Below are 17,371 nucleotides of genomic sequence, written 5' to 3'. Positions count from 1 at the left end.
AAGAGCAACAGCTAAATATGTTGGGATAAGATTCTTTTATTCTATGATACTTTTCTCTCCCTATTTTGAAGCATCCTTCCATGGCAATTATAAAGGGAGCTGGATTGGTTATGAAGGCAATAATAGAGGTGAGAGAACAATTTTGAAATGTTAAACTTACTTGAATGTTGATTGGCTATTTTAACTTGGGCTGACAAAATTACCTTTCAGTCTTTTATGGAAAATATGCAGTTTTTCTGGGTAAGAAAAGTAATTTTAAATCCTTAGATTAGTTTTAAACTAGTTGCAGAAACAGTCCTCAATAATAAACTAAGAATTTAAAGTTCTTAAGTGGATTTAGAGCAAATGAATCTTTCTGGTCCTCCATTATTTGTTTGGTTTACTTTAAAAGAAAAGTTAGCATTTTTTCTCTCTTCCTCTTTTTTTGGGGATGGTGGTGGTGATGGTATTGAAACTTTAGGTACTGAGTTTATATGGAAATCTGTTAATGGAGTTAGTTTGTAGCCAAGTAGTATCAAATAAGTATGGTAACAAAAAGTTCCTCATGTTAACCTGCATATGTAATTAAGCTCTAGAGATCAGGACATACTATTGGTGGACATGAGCTATTGCTTCTCCAGGATAGTTGCTTTAGCCTTATATGTTTTCTGGAAGATGAGATGGGGCTATGAATGTGAACTTACATACTGGATATTTACAATATCAATCTAATGGCTTTTGAATTCTTGTATTCTTCTATTGTCTTAGTAATAATTTGGTTAAAATGTAAGAGTGTTTGCTCCTTTTATCAAAAAATTCTGCCATTATTGCTCATAAATATAACAAGTAGCTAAATAGTAAGCACAGAATTAGTATACTCATAAGCAGCTATTAAAAAAATTATATATAGACATTAGATTGATTGGAACATCAAGGTTTATTTGCATTTTTAGTGTATACATGCAGCTAAAGACTAATTTTCCCCCTCCAGCTAATGGGTTCTATGCTCAATATTAGCTTCCAAAGTAAGTACCACATCTCTCACTTACAGAGCTTGAAGTAACCAAGGACAGTTAGGACTGTGAGACCATACAAAAGTATCTTCCTGACCTTGATCCACTAATATATTGCCATTCATTCAGAAATATTTAATGAGTGGCAGGTATAACCAAAAACCAACTTTGACTTCAGTGCAAGCCACATGTATCAGATTCGTAGCCAGTGACTACAGCCAGTGTCTGTGTAAGGCAGGCTTTATTTATTTACACTGAAATCCTGGTAGGTATCTTAAATTATTGTTTTCTGATTGCGAAAGCAGTATATGATCTTTTAAGAAACATTGGGTTGTTCAGAAAAAAACAAGAAAGAAATAAATCACCTGTATTTTTACCATCCAGAGACAACTGCTATTAGTATTTTGGTAAATTTCCTCTTAGACCATGTTCAAAATTATATATGTACATATACATACTATGTATATTTTATATACATACTACATGTTCATTTATGTCAAAATGATATATGTACGTATTCATACTGTGTATATTTGTATACTTACTGCATATTCAGTTATTCTATTTACTTGTACTTTTTTTCAATAACGTGAGCATTTTTACTTTTTGACAGGTTGTCTTAAATATCACACTGCTTGCTTAATTCATAATTCTATGATTACCTTTGATTAATAGTTCTATCTGTCCTACCCTTTTGTCAAAGTGGGTCTAAATAAGCAGAGTGACATCAGAATAGAAAGAACTACCTCAACATCACATCATTCTCTAAAAAAGATAAAGAATTGTATTCACCATGAAAATGAATATATCTTTAATAACAAAAGCAAGCCAGGTTTGCAGATGTCTTTGGTAGGAATTGCTGATTTCTGTGAGTCACCTCTCCCCTTCATTGGCTGATATTATATATACTAAGGGAATGAACCTAATTTTAATATTAAGCAAAGTATAATTCATAAGATAAATTTATCTGGGAACATTTAAACCTCATTCCAAAGGCAAATAATATTTTTAAAGTGACTTATACTACTGTTAGCTTATGTTATTTTTGGATAATTGAAGTGGCATTTTTAATTTTTATTATATTGTATACTGAATAATTTTATCTAGAGATATAAAATTAGTTTTACAAAATCAGGATAGCTTGCTTTAGATTGTTGCTTTAGGGATCATCTTGCCCTTTTTCCAAAGGAAGGTGACAAAGAAATTGCTACAAAAATGCAGGAGCTTGCCCTAAGTGAAGGTGCCTTACCTCGACATTTGCATACTGCGATGTTCACAATAAGCTCAGATCAAAGGATGCTTACAAATAGGTAGGTTAAATTTAATTTGCTATAAGTTAACTTGCTGTTTAGAGAAGGGGTTCAGATATTATGTAAAACAAACAGAATAAGTCTTTGAATTACACAAATGTTTCATTTTCTTTTGATTCACCTAGTTCTTTTCCTTTCCTTATGGAAGGATTTTACGTAAATGATCATTGTCCCTATCCCTGCATAACTTGGGAGGAAAAAAATAAAACTGCTTTTTTTCCCCCCACTCTGCTCATCAGGCTCTATACCCATAGTCATGGGACTGGAACATGGAAAAGAGTGCCTAGTAGCTTATGGAACTAGAGCCACATGTCCCCAGGGTTTTTCTCCTTTTATTTCTTCCTGACCATCTTGCATGTAGATGACCCACCTAGACAATTTTCAGATAATTTTGGTCAGTTAGGTACTCTAAGAATAAAGAAAACTTTAATATCTAACCAGCCTAATCTAAGCCTATCCTAAATCTCTTGTAGTTAAACAGTTTTCCCTTTGGCAAGTCTTTTTTTTTAAATGATAATCCTTCAAATATGAGGAAACACATAAATCTGTTTACTCCAGGCTATATGAATTCCAGCCCTTTTAATTTTCTTTATAATTTCTGACATGTGATCCTTTCCTATATCCTTAGCATACCATATTATTACTCATGACTCATATTAGTTAAAAAAATATATATAATAAATGTTTTAATCATGTTCTTTTTGACCTTTTGAAATAACAAATTGCTGACTTAGGGCTTACTTTGTTATGGAAATATAAATTGCATTTTTTTATCACCTGTGTTCGGTTATTGGATGTTGTAGTATGCTGCCCTGCCAATAGTTTTCTGCTGTTTATACTATTATAAGAAGCTATCTGCATCCCTTACTTGTAAATGTTAGTCACAAAAGTAGTCTTCTGTGTTGCTTGTGAGGATAAAAAATATAAAAGGAAGGTTATTTCCTTGGCCTACTGCCTTATTAGCAATGCTAAGCACCATCTTTCGTTACACTAGAAACTATTTGATGTCTAATTCTATTAAACCCCTTCATGTTAGCCCTTTGCTTCTTGTGTTCCTTTTTATTATAATCAATTGCGTTCCCTACTGTGATCAGTCACAATATTGAAAAGCTGTCAAATTATAGAAATACTACTTTTCATTTGCATTGCTTTATCTTTTACAAATTGCTGCTATAAAATGTTCTCTCTTATCCCTAATTAAAACCTTTTTAGGAATCATTGGTATGATACCTACCAAATGCCAGTGAAGGAAATTACAAGTGTCATTACTTCAATATGTTAGCTTCCAAATAGGCATAAGAGTGAACAGTTTTAGTAGTTTGTGTGTGTGTGTGTGTGTGTGTGTGTGTGTGTGTGTGTGTGTGTGTGTCAGAACAAAGCACAATTTGGGTTTTCCTATTGAACTTTTTTCTTCTGGGAATATAACATATAAATACGTAAGCCTGTAGATGGTTATTTGGTTATTCCCCTCACAGATTTCATGCTCATTCTTATTGCAAATGGCAGTTGAATCCTTATCAAAGCACAGAATGGTCTGTGGTGAATAAAATATATACCCTGTTTGTGAGGAGCTTCCAGTCTGTGTAGCAGATATCATCGTGGGGATTAAGATTAATAAATGGCTAAGTTACAGCTTCAACGTGAATCTTAGATTTTCACTTTGAACCGAAATGTGCTTTTAGCTCAAAAGTGCTTTAAGTCTTTGTTCAGACTCCAAAACTGAAAATATTTTCTCTCTCTGACCTTGTCAAAAAGTATATATTAGAACATAGTTGACTTTTGCTCATGTTCAGAATTCCAAAGAATTCCAGAATGCTCTGGTCACTATAGCAGGATTTGTTATACAAACTTAATTACATTATCAAGTCTAATTGTTTCCCTATCTTTAAAAGTGGTAAGAACCTACTTCTTCATGTTCAGGTCCATTGAAAATTAGTGAGTTCATCAAGGAAGCATTTTAGTTTGGAGAAAATACTAAAACGTTAGTAGTATTTGAATTAACTATCTCATACATCTCTCCAAATTAAAATATTAATTTTTAGTATTTAACATCAGAATGATTTTTAAAACTTTTTATTGGAATATAGTTGATTTACAGTGTTGTGTTAGATTCAGGTGAACAGCAAAGTGAATCAGTTATACATATATCCACTCTTTTTTAGATTCTTTTCCCATATAGGTTATTACAGAGTGATAGAATGTTTTTTTGTTCTTTTTTTTTGTTTTACTCTAGTCTTATTTCTTATATTTTGTTCTTAAAAATTCCTTTTTGTTCTACCTGAGATAAAGAAGCAAACCTTTCTCAACGTCTGCTTTTTTCAGACAGCTGAGTAGACATTTAGTGGGACTCTGGACAGCTGATAATGTAACTGCAACAAACTTGTTGAAACGCATTTTGGTAAGTCAGTTGAATAACTGGAGAAATGTATATATTCTTGCCCAATAAAATTTCATTGATAAGTTGTCTATACTGTTAAGGGTTTTTTTAGATTATCTGTTTGTTTTTAATCTAAAAGATATTTATCAAAGGAGTTGTCATATAATAAATGCTATGCTTAATAGCTAAATCATAGTATTAATTTATTTGGGTTTTGAAGGCTAGGTTTTTTTTGTGTGTGTGTGCAGTTGTTTTGAAAATGGACTTTATATCTTGTTTTTTTTTTATTTTTTTTTAATTTTTTTTTTATCTTGTTTTTGATTGTTGTTTTTAGCCACCAGGCTTGCTAGCTTACTTGGACAGCTCAGATCCAGTTCCTGAGAAGGATGCTGATCGGATGCATGTTAGAGATAATGTGAAAATAGCAATGGTAAATATGCTTGTCCTGAGTATCTTTTCGGGATGAAAGAGTACTTTTTTCTGAAACACATGTTAAATAGTAGTATTCTTTTAAAATTATTATTATTAACAGCTTTATTGAGGTAAAATTTACATCCCCCAAATTTTAACCTGTTTTTAGTGTCCAATTCTATAATCATTACATTTATGCAGTTATCACCACAATCTAATTTTATGAATAATAATAATCTTGTATTTTTTTTCTCTAACTCAGCATATTGGTACATTCACGAATGGATTTTTTTTTTAATTTTAAATGTATAAGGTGATATTTTGCACATAATATGTAATTGATAAATGTTGGTGAAGGTGATAATGTTGGTGATAAACGTTACTGAAAAAAATAATTTATGTAGGGCTTTTTTTCTTTACAGAGCTATCTTAATTATTAATGTTGGGCTATCTTTGAGAAAATTACTTAACATCTTTCAAGATATGCTATTATAATAATGTCTTATATGTGTTCTTTTCCTGTCTTCACCCCACTTCTGTCTGCACCCATCTCCCACTTATATCTTGCCATCCCTCTAAAAGGATTCATCTTGAAAACTAGGTAGAAAAGTTTAAGATTTCTTGGACAAAATGTATAATTTGTTGTAGAAATTTTCACCTTGTTCTTTCACTATTTTTTTTCAGTATTCATTTAATCATGTAAAATAGTGCAACTTGGCTTTAATTAGATTTTTAAAATAAATTTGAAATTATAGGACTGTAATGGAATTCAACGTTATTTTATAGGATCAGTATGGAAAATTTAATAAAGTTCCAGAGTGGCAAAGACTAGCTGGTAAAGCTGCTAAAGAAGTTGAAAAATTTGCCAAAGAAAAAGTGGATCTTGTGTTAATGCATTGGAGGGATAGAATGGGCATTGCACAAAAAGAGGTAAAAATAAAGTCTTCTTCCGAATTTCTAGCACTTCCATATATCCTAGATTACTTCAATTGTTGCTGTTCACAAAAATGGTACAGATACTTTTGACCGAACACCTGAAGAAATGTCACTTAATTCTGATAATATTTTTATATAAATTTTTCTTAATTCATAGTTTTATGAGTCAGTGGTTAGGATTTTAGTTAGTTAATATAAAATTCCACTCTTTCTTACATAAGTTTCTTCCCATAACTTCCAGTTTCCAGACTTTTAAATTCATATGTATCTTTTTCCTTCCTTCTCTGAACTTTGTTTTGTAGCTAGACAAATAAAGTTGCCCTTCTTGTTTAGCTTTTTTATTGAGAGCTAGCTAGACAAGTATTTTGAAAATAAGATTCACATTGTTAAAATTAAATTTACTATATGTACTTAAATTTCAGTATTATTGCTCCTCAAATCAAAATCAGATCTGAAACAGTTTTAGTCTCATTTTTCAGCATGTGGTATGTGCTGCAGAACCTAATTCCAGTAATATTCATCCTTCTATCTAGGATGGAATGTGCAGTGGTTAAGAATGATTTAAGGTTTCATGTAAAAGTTGACTTGATCTCAGTTTTTGTTGACCACACTTATATTCTTTCCCTTTAACCATCTCTTTATTTATGGTGGCTATTTTCTTATTCAAGGAAAGTAATATAAGTAACTTTCTGAAACAAACATGTTTCTTTTGAATTTCCAGAATATCTAAACATAAGGCATCAGGTGCAACAGAACAGAAATATTATTGTCTTGTGTATCTATCTGAAATTGATACCAAAATTGAGTTCTTTAGAAGTTGAGCATAATGAATTAATGCTAATTTGTATGAGTGACATATGCACTATAAAGAATCATTAAACAGGCTTTCAGAGGTCTAGGATAGTAAAGAGAATACTGAACTTTGAATTGGTTAACCTACATCTGAGCCTGGTTCTGTCACTTACTACTAACCCATATGGCAAGTTATGGGTTTTCAGAATTTCACTTTCCTCTTTCATAAAATCAGAATTAACAGTACCTCCCTTCTCTGTCCTTTGGGGTTGCTTTGATGTACAAGGAAGTCAATAATAAAAGCACCTATAATAAAAGACAGTGCATGTCTTGTCATGATAATATTGCTGTAGCATTTGAAAATTGAAAGTCTGTAGATACGAAATGAATGATTTTCACAGTTGTTAAAAATTACAAGCTTTTGGCTTCAGGAAGTTAAACCCATTTCTGAAATAACAGTTGTTTCAAGCTGTTGGGTATAATTATACTGAAAATAAGTTTTTGGCATCAGATTTCATATATAACATTTATCCAGCATACACTTGAACACAAAGCTATTTTAGCTAGAAATGTGGATAGCATCTGTTATTTAAAGATAAAAAATTCAGAGGGAAAACAATGTATTTTTAATATCAATAATGTTTTATTGGTCTGTTGGTTTCATTTACATGAGGTGTTATCTAAAGTGCTGAGCAATTATTTCTGCCAGGATACTGTTTTCAACATTAATTTCTTTATGAAACAGTGAATAATCTTTGTGACTATTTTATTCGTAGAAATATTAACACCAAAATATCTAATTAATGAACCTGTGCTTTAGCTAAAGTCTGAAAATTAACCATTGTCTAAATTAACTGTTAGTCTTAAAATGAACTGCATTTCTTATATAATCAGAATGTTTAGGGAGTCAGTTCCATTTGTAGCTAATGTTCTTTGTTGGATTAATAATAACCTTTGGCTAATGTATAAAATTGCTTTTTTTAATTTATGTTATTTTCAGTTTATGGATTTGTTTAGCCAGTTAGAGCTTTTAACCTAAGTCTCTAAATCAGTCAGCTTAGTTTATGGAGAGCTGGTTGTCCTTTTTCTGTATAGTGTTTACATTTTCATAACTCTAGACTCCCAGCTTTTTGTCTTGAAGGCAGAGGAAATTGAAGAAAGTAGTACTTGATTAGAGGTTTTAAGGAAGGGTTTGTCATTAAAACTAAAAATATGAACTATTTATATACTTTGTTCAAGTCACCTAACATTAGTTTTCATGATAGTGTACAGAATTAAAATTTGTAGGGAATATTTCCTTAATTAATGTTTTACATTTCAAACAGCATTTACTTTTTAAAATTTACTTTCCCTTTTTTCTTTCTGTGATATCTAGTCTGTTTTCTTGCTTTATTTTATATGATTTGCCACTTCCTTAATGAAGTTACAGACTTTCATGTTTTAATCTATAACTACTTTCTACTTTTCGCTTCTGTCACATTGAGGATTAGAATTTTCATGACTGAAATATCTACACGTTTTACTCGGAGCAAAGATTCTTAACCTCCAGTCCATATATAGACTTCCAAGAAATCTTTGAAATCTTCCCCTCCATTGTAAACCTTATATATGTGTCTTTCTCTGGAATAGGACCATAGCTTTCTTTGAATTCTCAAATGGGTTTATGACTGCCTAAAATTTGAGTCATAGAATTCAGAGAAGCAGGTGGGCCTTTTTCTGTCTTAAAGATGATTTATACTGGTGACATCCTTGTGGAATTTGTATAATAGAGATAGCATAGCAGATGTAGGCTCACTCTCTTATTTTTATTTCATTTAAATTTTTTTTTCCTTTTTTACAATTAAATTCAGGACAGAAACAATATGGTGAGTTTAAGTCCCTGCTACATGTGTGAAATGCATTAAACTGCCTGCATGTGGAGTTGTCTTTGATATTCTTTGTCTAGTAAATTAAAGTCTCACTTCACATGTGTCTGAATGTAGATACTTATTTCTTGTGCATTAGCTATTTCAATTTATACTTGCTCCTCTTGGCTTTGGTAGCAATTTAATAACCTATAATCTTTTGTGTTTATTGTTTTGCCATGATTTTTGTATTAACTGCATGTAAATGTTTAAAATAAGTCACCTCTTTTTGACTGTTACAAATTTTATTAGTCATCATTGTAAACTTTAACAAAATTTGGATTTAAAACAATAACTTTAGGCTACACGGAAAATATTTCAGCTACACTATAGAAATATATGCTGGCAAAGTATTATATTGTGATATAACCTAATATTCTGTATTCATATTTTATAGATTTTGTTTCATTAATTTTGTCTCTGCCAAAATTTGATGAAGGAAATGTTTCTCATCACTTACAAAGTGATGATATTCTGACTGAGCTTGTTTGGTAGCTCCAGATTGAGCACTATGAAGTTTTTTTCTTTTCCAGAATATAAATCAAAAGCCAGTAGTTCTTCGAAAGAGAAGACAGAGAATAAAAATAGAAGCAAACTGGGATCTCTTCTATTATAGGTAAACTTTAGGCCTCTCTTCCAATTAATTAAATTTGGTATTGCCAGATTTAATTTTTGGACAGTTGTTTTTTTGTTTTTGCCTGAATCTAGTGCTTTATGCTACAGGTATTTTTATGCTCTCAGGGTCAAGAATTATAACTGTTAAGATTGGTATGATTAGTGATGCTTTCATAAAATTAAGACCTTTTATAGAGTGTTGGTAGTCTGACGAGCCAAAGGTACTTTTAGCATTTTATTAAGGCTTAGAGATGGTTACTTTAAAACACTTTATCATGGCTTAGAAATAACTGTATTATAACTTCTTTCAGCCTTGTTGGAAATAGAGTCTTTAAAGAGTTGGATGATGAAACCATAAGGAGACTTGTGGGAAATGGGTATCCAAGTTAGCTGACCTGATATACTTTTCCAGCCTTTCTAATATGGTAACCCTTCCTCCCCATCTACTGCTCCCACCACCTCCCCAGCACCCTCCACCTCAACACCCTCCCCACACACACAGTCATACACACATAGAAGGACTTTGGAACATTTTGGGGAGTTTGCAAAAACTTTTTTGAGATAACTCACAATACTCAGTCTGGAAGCTGACCTATTGATTATACCTTGGTTAATAAGGGAAAATATGTGCTTTGGGAACTTCCCACAGTACTTTAAAAGTGTAGTATATATATAATACAGCCTTCAGAATATGCCTTGGTTTTCTTCCTCTGGAATCCCTCAGTTGTGTTGTCCTCCCTAGAATTCCCTTGGAATTCTGGCATCAGACTTTTTAGAAGGATTGCAGTTTGAAAGTGAATGGGTATAAAGCCCACCCACCCCAGTTTAGACTTGAATTCAAATTTATTATGATAGTTAAATAATTTCATGAATAAAAGGAAGGTATTTTGAAAATATCAATCAGAGCTTGACAGTTTAGCAGTATTTTTTCTTGGGTAGTTTTTAAGGTTCTAATCTAGAATGTTGCTCATCCCACACATTTCATACTCAATTATCCAGAAATTCTTATCCCCAATATGTAACTTGATATCTGTTTATAATTCTTTTCTGACTGGAATTTATATTAGCAATAAATATTAAAATTGAAATATCAGTTCCTTGTTTTAAAATCCACACAGATTTGTCTTATAGTTTGGCTTCATTTTTTCCCCCATTTTATAATGAAAACTTCTAAACATACAGAAAAGGTGAAAGAATTTTACAATGAGCACCTGTATACCTGTGACTAAAATTCTACCATTAACCTTTTACTATACTTACTTCACACAGTAGATTTTATTTTCTTTCTATGCTTGCTAAAGTTAATTAATTCCACTGTTTTGTTACTTATTATAAGTTGTAGTAGGGGAGATTTATAGATTTTTAAAACTGTTTATTGCTTCCCACTATTTTCTGATTACATGTATATCTAGGTTTGGTCAGGACCATGCCAGGTCAAACTTAATTTGGAATTTCAAAACACGAGAAGAATTGAGAGATAGTCTTGAATCTGAAATGAGAGCATTTAATATTGATAGAGAGCTTGGTAGTGCTAATGTGATCTCCTGGAACCACCATGAATTTGAGGTAAATTTTAATTTTCGTAATATAGTAGTTTTTTTTTGAAGCATGTATTAGTTTTGGAGTTTTTCTTTTTTTTTTAATTTGTAGTTGTTTGACATATATCTTTACCTTTCACTCATAATTTTATGAAGGAAATATTAGAAAACTTTCACTTTGCCTGAGACAAATGAAAAATTAATTTTGTTTAGTACCTCAGCTTTGTATGTGAAAATCATGTAGGAGTCAATAAATTTGATCCTGTGCATTCTAGATCTGTTCCTTGCTTTTTTTCCCCTTTAAATTCTTTATTGAAACATAGCCTGTTCTTATTTCTTTTAGCTTGTTTAATAGACTTTTTGTGGTAATTTGATTCTGAATGTGGCCATTTTTTTGCTGATTAATTAAAATACTAATGTGAAGAATGACAAAGTAAGAACAAGAAACATGTTGGTGTAGATAATCTTGTGTGTGTGTGTAAATTTTTATTATAGGTGTAAATTTGAGCATGTTTGTGACCCTGCCGGCTTTGCTGTTTAACCCAACTGCATTTCTTAAACATGTTAATGATTTGTTTTTGCTCATTCCCACCTCTTTGTGAAAACTTTCTTTTCTTTGGTTTTGGGAGTCTGTATTCTCTGGGATTTTCTCCTTCACTGTCCATTCCTCCTCCTTTGCTCATTTTTCCTTATTGCCCCAACTGTTAAATGCTGGTTGGCCCTGAAGGACCAGTTCTTGGGCTTCTTTTCATTTATATTTATTGCCTCAGTTATCTCATCCATTCTCATGGTTTAAATGTTTTTTATTTGCTGATGGCTTCAAGATTTTTATCTCCTGCTTAGACTTTCTTTCCTAGACTTCATACTTTTACCTTATAAATTGGATATCTAATAAGCTTCTAGAACTTCGCTGTAAAACTCTGCTCTGGTTCTTCCCTCAAACCTACTTCACTTTCAGTCTTTCTGATCTTAGATAATGGCTATTCCTTATTTTCTAGTCAAAACCTTTGACATCATCTTTTTTTCTTATGCCCCAAATTCGGTTCGTCAGCAAGTCCTATTCAGTGCACCTTCAAAATTTACCCAGAACCCAGCCCTCTTCTCTCTATGGGATTGTAGCAGTTTCCCTGCTTCCACCATTGCCTTTCTGTAATCTGTTATCAACATAGTAGCAGTGTGATCTTGTTATAATGTAAGTAGATCTTGTCCTTCTCTGCTCCAAGCCCTCCCTGGTGCTCTTATTGCTTCCCAACTCACTTAGTGAAAAGTCTGGGTCTTTAAAATAACTTACAAGGCAAGATCTGTAGCCCCAAAATCCAGCCATTGTTTCTTTGATCTCATCTCCTAATATTCTCACCATTGCCTGTAGCCACACTGGCTTCCCTGAAAACACCAAATTCATGTTCTTAATTCAAGGTCTTTCTACTTGATGTTCCTTCTGCCTAAAATACTCTTTTCTACAGAGAGCCTCATTTTCTTCAGGTCTTTTCCCGAAGGTTGTCATCTGAGTGGGCCTTCCCTGGCCACCCTGTTTAAAAATATAGCCCTCTTCTCTCTCTTTCTCTCTCTCTCTCCCTCCCTCCCTCCCTCCCCTCCCTCCCTCCCTCCCTCTCTCTCTCTCTCTCTCTCCCCTCTCTCTCCCTCCTCCCTCCCCCTCCCTCCCTCCCTCCCTCCCTCTCTCTCTCTCCCTCCCTCCCTCCCTCCCTCTCTCTCTCTCTCTCTCTCTCTCTCTCTCACACACACACACACACCTGGCCACCTTGTTTAAAAATATAGCCCTCTTCATACACACACACTTACACTCTCTCTCTTTCTCTCTCTCTCTCTTCCCCCGCTCCCCGCTTTATTTTACTCCATAGCACTTACTGTCATCCAACTACCATAAGTATTTTACTTTTTTATCTGCTACGTCTGTAAGGATAGAACTTTTTACGTTTGCTTAATGCTATATTCCTGATGACTAGAACAGTACATGGCACATACCTTATATTCTTAATAAATGGAGTTGAACAAATTAAAACTCAGAATTTATAGGAAAAAAATGAAATGGATATACATATATATTTGATTTTGTATAGTTTATATTTTTAGTAAACAGCTGTTTTAGGCTTTGGAAAAAGAGTTTTGATAATCTAGTCAAGAAATTCCTTTTTACAGCTGCTTGCAAATCTTTGCTTGAGACAAACCCCAGTTCCCAATCAAGGGCTACTCCCTCACATATCACTTCCAGTGTGTAACCTGGAGTAATTGTACATACAGAGAGTGAATACTGTATAAAAATGTACCATAAAACGTAGTTGATGTGTTGGGAGATCAGGGAAGACCTGAAGTGCCTTGTGTGAGTTTGGCAAACTGTGTGTAGTGTGGGATCATTTACTTCTTGCTTGATTGTAGCCAGCTGAGAAGGGAAGGAAGCACGTTATCCTTTAATGGTGTTTTTAGTGTTTTCTTCCCTTAAGTCTTCATGGACACCATATAGTCTTGTGACAGTTTTTATCAGCAAGTTTTACATTCATAAAATTAGTGTGTAATTCTGACTCTTGACATTTAACTAATGAATTACCAGATATTTTAAGAAATGACAAACTTTTTTGTTAAAGGCTGTCTCATCAAGAAAAGAAAAAAACTCTGAACAGAAAGAATTTAAGAAGTGATTATGTGGAAATTGCCAATAAAAGTATTGTAAACTAAAATAATGTAATTTGCTTTTATTAATAAAGGTTAAATACGAGTGCTTGGCAGAGGAAATCAAAATAGGAGATTATTACCTGAGATTACTGTTGGAGGAAGATGAGAGTGAAGACAGTGGATCAATTAAGAGATCGTAAGCTACTCTTCATATCTTGTTATGTTTGTTTTTACTGTTGGTTTCATGGCTAATTCTATTGTGAACATTTTTTTTAATCTAGGTATGAATTTTTCAATGAGCTTTATCATCGTTTCCTGCTCACCCCAAAAGTAAACATGAAGTGTTTATGTTTACAAGCCCTTGCTATTGTTTATGGCAGATGTCATGAAGAAATAGGACCTTTTACAGATACAAGATATATCATTGGAATGTTAGAGAGGGTAAGGATATCATTAAAAAATAACTGCTACTTGATAGTGTCATTGGAGTATATGTTAAATTTTCAAAGCTAAATTTAAGTTCTATTTGATCACGTTGCTGCCATAACTTTCTACATGAGTTTTTCTGTAATTTACATTATACTTCTTTAAATAAAAGTTAGATGAACAGTAAAATGACTAATGGGTTAGCGTTTGTCCATGTTGGTTTATTTTTTTCAGTTGCTGCTTTTGAACATCTTTAGCGACCTATTTGCCAATCTTTAATTTAAGTATGGATGAGCTGGACAGGTGTGTAAAAGAAAATAGTGACTTTTAGAGTTGAATGTTCTTTTGCAGTGGACATTTTGGAAAAATCTTAAATGATGCTAGCACACTAAACTTCAAAGTGTGAAAATAGAACTTTTTAGGACTACAACGATAAAGAAGGGGAACCTTGAGTTAGCACAGTTTTTTGGTGGGGGGGTTGGTTTTTTTTAATTTAATAAAGTTTGTCATTTAACATTTCAGCAAGGTGGGAGAAGAACAAACAGATCAATTCATCCATTATGCAGCTCAAATTTGAGTGTTCCTTACCTGTATACATTTTACTCTTTCATTTGTATTTACATTCCTCTTACATTTAACAGTTTAAATTTCAGGGAACTGACAGAATCATTTCACCAATTTTTAAAATGGTCATCAGTGCTTGCTATAATTGCCTTAACTGTCAGTCATGCTTTGTGGATTAGAAAACTGGTTCTGAATAAGTTTACAAAACACACCCAGGAAATAACCAGATGAAAACCCTTATTTTTTGCTGTTACACGAGATTTCTCTATTGAATTCTAATTCACTCTTACTCCAGTGAACTGAGTACTTGTGGCATAGCATGTGTATTTTAGGCAGTTACATTTTTTCCTTCTTGTGTTCATGATGATGTGATTTATGTGAAACATCACTTACCAATTCTTTAGAATTTTTACTTAACTTGGGAGTATCATTTGGGCTAATTCTTTCATTTACTTCAATTTTTATGTGCATTCTTAAAGCTATGTATTAATCTGTTTGTGACTTAAAATATCTGCCTTTCTAGGGAAATTAAATAAGGTTTATCAAATTGCAGAGAATGTAAGACATTGAGGAATTGCAATAATTGACAGTTTTCTCTGATTTTCTTTGTTTACAAGATGACTTTATTTCTTTTTGGCTGTTGGTTGATTTTGTCCAGTGATGGTAATGTCTTAATTTCTGTTTCTATTTACTTCTGACTAAATTCTCATTTATTTCAATAGTGCACAGATAAACTTGAACGAGATAGGTTGATCCTCTTCCTTAACAAATTGATCCTTAATAAGGTACAGTATTTTGCATAAATATGCTATTATTTCCAAGTTAAGTCACATGTATGTAACAAAGTAAATGATTACAGTTTGACTTAATTATCAAGACATGGTTCTTATCTTCTCCTTTTGCTCTCAACTCTTGAAGGGAAAAGTTTTTGCCAAATATTCATTTTTGAAACCAACACTGACTTGCTTAATTTTATTCTCACTTTTAGTAAATAATGCAGATGTTTTTAAATGAAATAAAATGAGTAAGCCCTAGGAAAATTTAATTTGAATTATAATCTCTTACAAACTTCTAAGAAATTACCAGTTTTTATCTTGCTTACAAAAACAAACTGGAACTTTAAAAAGTTTTTTAGTGTACTGGATTCTATTTCTGAGTACAGAATATTTATTAACAAAAAGACATTGGAAAAATGCAGGATAATTGTAGAACCAGAGAGTTTATCCTGGGTGTTATTCCCGCCAGGCTTTAATTTGTTTATTTTTATTTTATTTTGTTTTGCCCAGAATATATTTAAGTAAAAATTCTTTTTTAATTTAATTAATTAATTAATTTTCGGCTGCATTGGGTCTTCATTGCTGCGCATGGGCTTTCTCTGTTTGTGGCGAGCGGGGGCTACTCTTCGTTGCAGTGTGTGGGCTTCTCATTGTGGTGGCTTCCCTTGTTGGGGAGCATGGGCTATAGGCGTGAGGGCTTCAGTAGTTGTGGCATGTGGGCTCAGTAGCTGTGGCTCATGGGCTCTAGAGCGCAGACTCAGTAGTTGTGGCGCATGGGCTTAGTTGCTCCACAGCATGTGAGATCTTCCCAGACCAGAGCTTGAACCCGTATCCCCTGCATTGGCAGGCAGATTCTTAACCACTGCACCACCAGGGAAGCCCAAGTAAAAATTATTTATATGATCTCTCTGTAGTATAGTTTTGCCTTTTTAATTTTTATCTACATTTATGCTTCTTTGAACACAAAATCCTGAAAATACTGAGTAATACCAGTTATGTGCCAGTTTTTCCAAAGAGATTCCAAATATTCTCTTCTTTGAGAGCCTTTTAGGTAGTAGTATCTATTGGAGAGAAAGATTTTAAATTATGTAAACATGTTTCTGTCTTTCAGAAAAATGTTAAGGACCTCATGGATTCAAATGGAATTAGAATCCTTGTGGACTTGCTTACCCTTGCACATCTCCATGTAAACCGAGCTACAGTACCACTGCAAGTATGTATGCTTACCTAGATTTTATAAGTTTAACATTCTTTGAGTACAAATTTAGGATTAAAAGAATCATACAAATCTGAAAATATGTCAGGGTGTCTGGCCGTGAATCTCCTTCTCTGATAACTATAATAGTACTAATGCCTGGGAGATTAAGTCACACACACAAAAAGTGAAATAACCAAAATGGACAATGATGATCCAGTTTTATTTTTCTGATGTCTCTTTTGTCTTTTAAAGTAACTGCATCTCTAATGTGGCTTATTTTGAGGCAATATGTCCTTTAGGATTTAAACTGAATCCATCAGTTATGTAACTAGAACATTCAGCATTGACATCCACTGAGAGTATACTTTGCCTTGAGGAATCTGGAGGCCATATTGAAACCAGCCAGTAAGAGGACAGAGCTGCAGGTCTCTACCTAAAGGCCTCTTCTGATACCTAACTTATAGAAGGGATCTATACTTGGCTCATTGGTGTTAATGTTAAATTTTTGTTTAATCTCCTTCTTTGAGGAGATGTGTCATGTTTTGGCAGAATTGTGTACAAAAGTGCTATCTGAATATTAGGACATGGCATTTTCTATTATCAGGTACAAATAATAGTAATCATAATGCTTGCATCGTATTATAGTGTACCAGGTACCGTTCTGGTCCACATAATATATTAACTCTTTAAACCCCACAACAGCCCTCCCATTTTACAGATGAGGAAAGTGAGGAACAGAGAGACTAAGTTTGTTGTCCAGGGTCACCTAATAAAGGACAGAGCGAGAGTTAGAACTCGGAAGTCTGTGCTCTTAACCACTTTCCTATAGCTGTCTATATGAATCTAACTAAAAGCTGATGGTAATGAGGGTATTTAAAATCATGTTTTAATAAAATATACTAAG

General features: G+C 33.0%; 1 protein-coding gene across 5 annotated transcripts in view; it reads left to right on the top strand.

Annotated features, from left to right (window-relative positions):
* Nucleotides 1–17,371, top strand: part of DNAJC13 (DnaJ heat shock protein family (Hsp40) member C13) — a 122,341-nt gene that overhangs the window by 44,231 nt on the left and 60,739 nt on the right. For 4 of the 5 annotated variants that reach the window (XR_009563829.1, XM_060298609.1, XM_030873486.2 and 1 more), the window contains 11 exons: nt 72–128; nt 2,181–2,302; nt 4,625–4,700; nt 5,014–5,109; nt 5,877–6,020; nt 9,256–9,338; nt 10,750–10,903; nt 13,596–13,699; nt 13,785–13,944; nt 15,216–15,278; nt 16,381–16,482. Coding sequence is in view for 4 of the 5 variants with exons in the window: in XM_060298609.1 (XP_060154592.1) it covers nt 72–128; nt 2,181–2,302; nt 4,625–4,700; nt 5,014–5,109; nt 5,877–6,020; nt 9,256–9,338; nt 10,750–10,903; nt 13,596–13,699; nt 13,785–13,944; nt 15,216–15,278; nt 16,381–16,482 (1,161 nt within the window). In the remaining variant the exon portion in view is untranslated. The remainder of the gene's footprint in view (nt 1–71; nt 129–2,180; nt 2,303–4,624; nt 4,701–5,013; nt 5,110–5,876; nt 6,021–9,255; nt 9,339–10,749; nt 10,904–13,595; nt 13,700–13,784; nt 13,945–15,215; nt 15,279–16,380; nt 16,483–17,371) is intronic. The other variant, XM_060298610.1, reaches the window with a different exon arrangement.

The sequence above is a fragment of the Globicephala melas genome, chromosome 4 (assembly GCF_963455315.2).
Source record: "Globicephala melas chromosome 4, mGloMel1.2, whole genome shotgun sequence".
In the NCBI taxonomy this organism is placed as follows: Eukaryota; Metazoa; Chordata; class Mammalia; order Artiodactyla; family Delphinidae; genus Globicephala; species Globicephala melas.
This window is presented reverse-complemented; position numbering and strand designations above follow the sequence as displayed.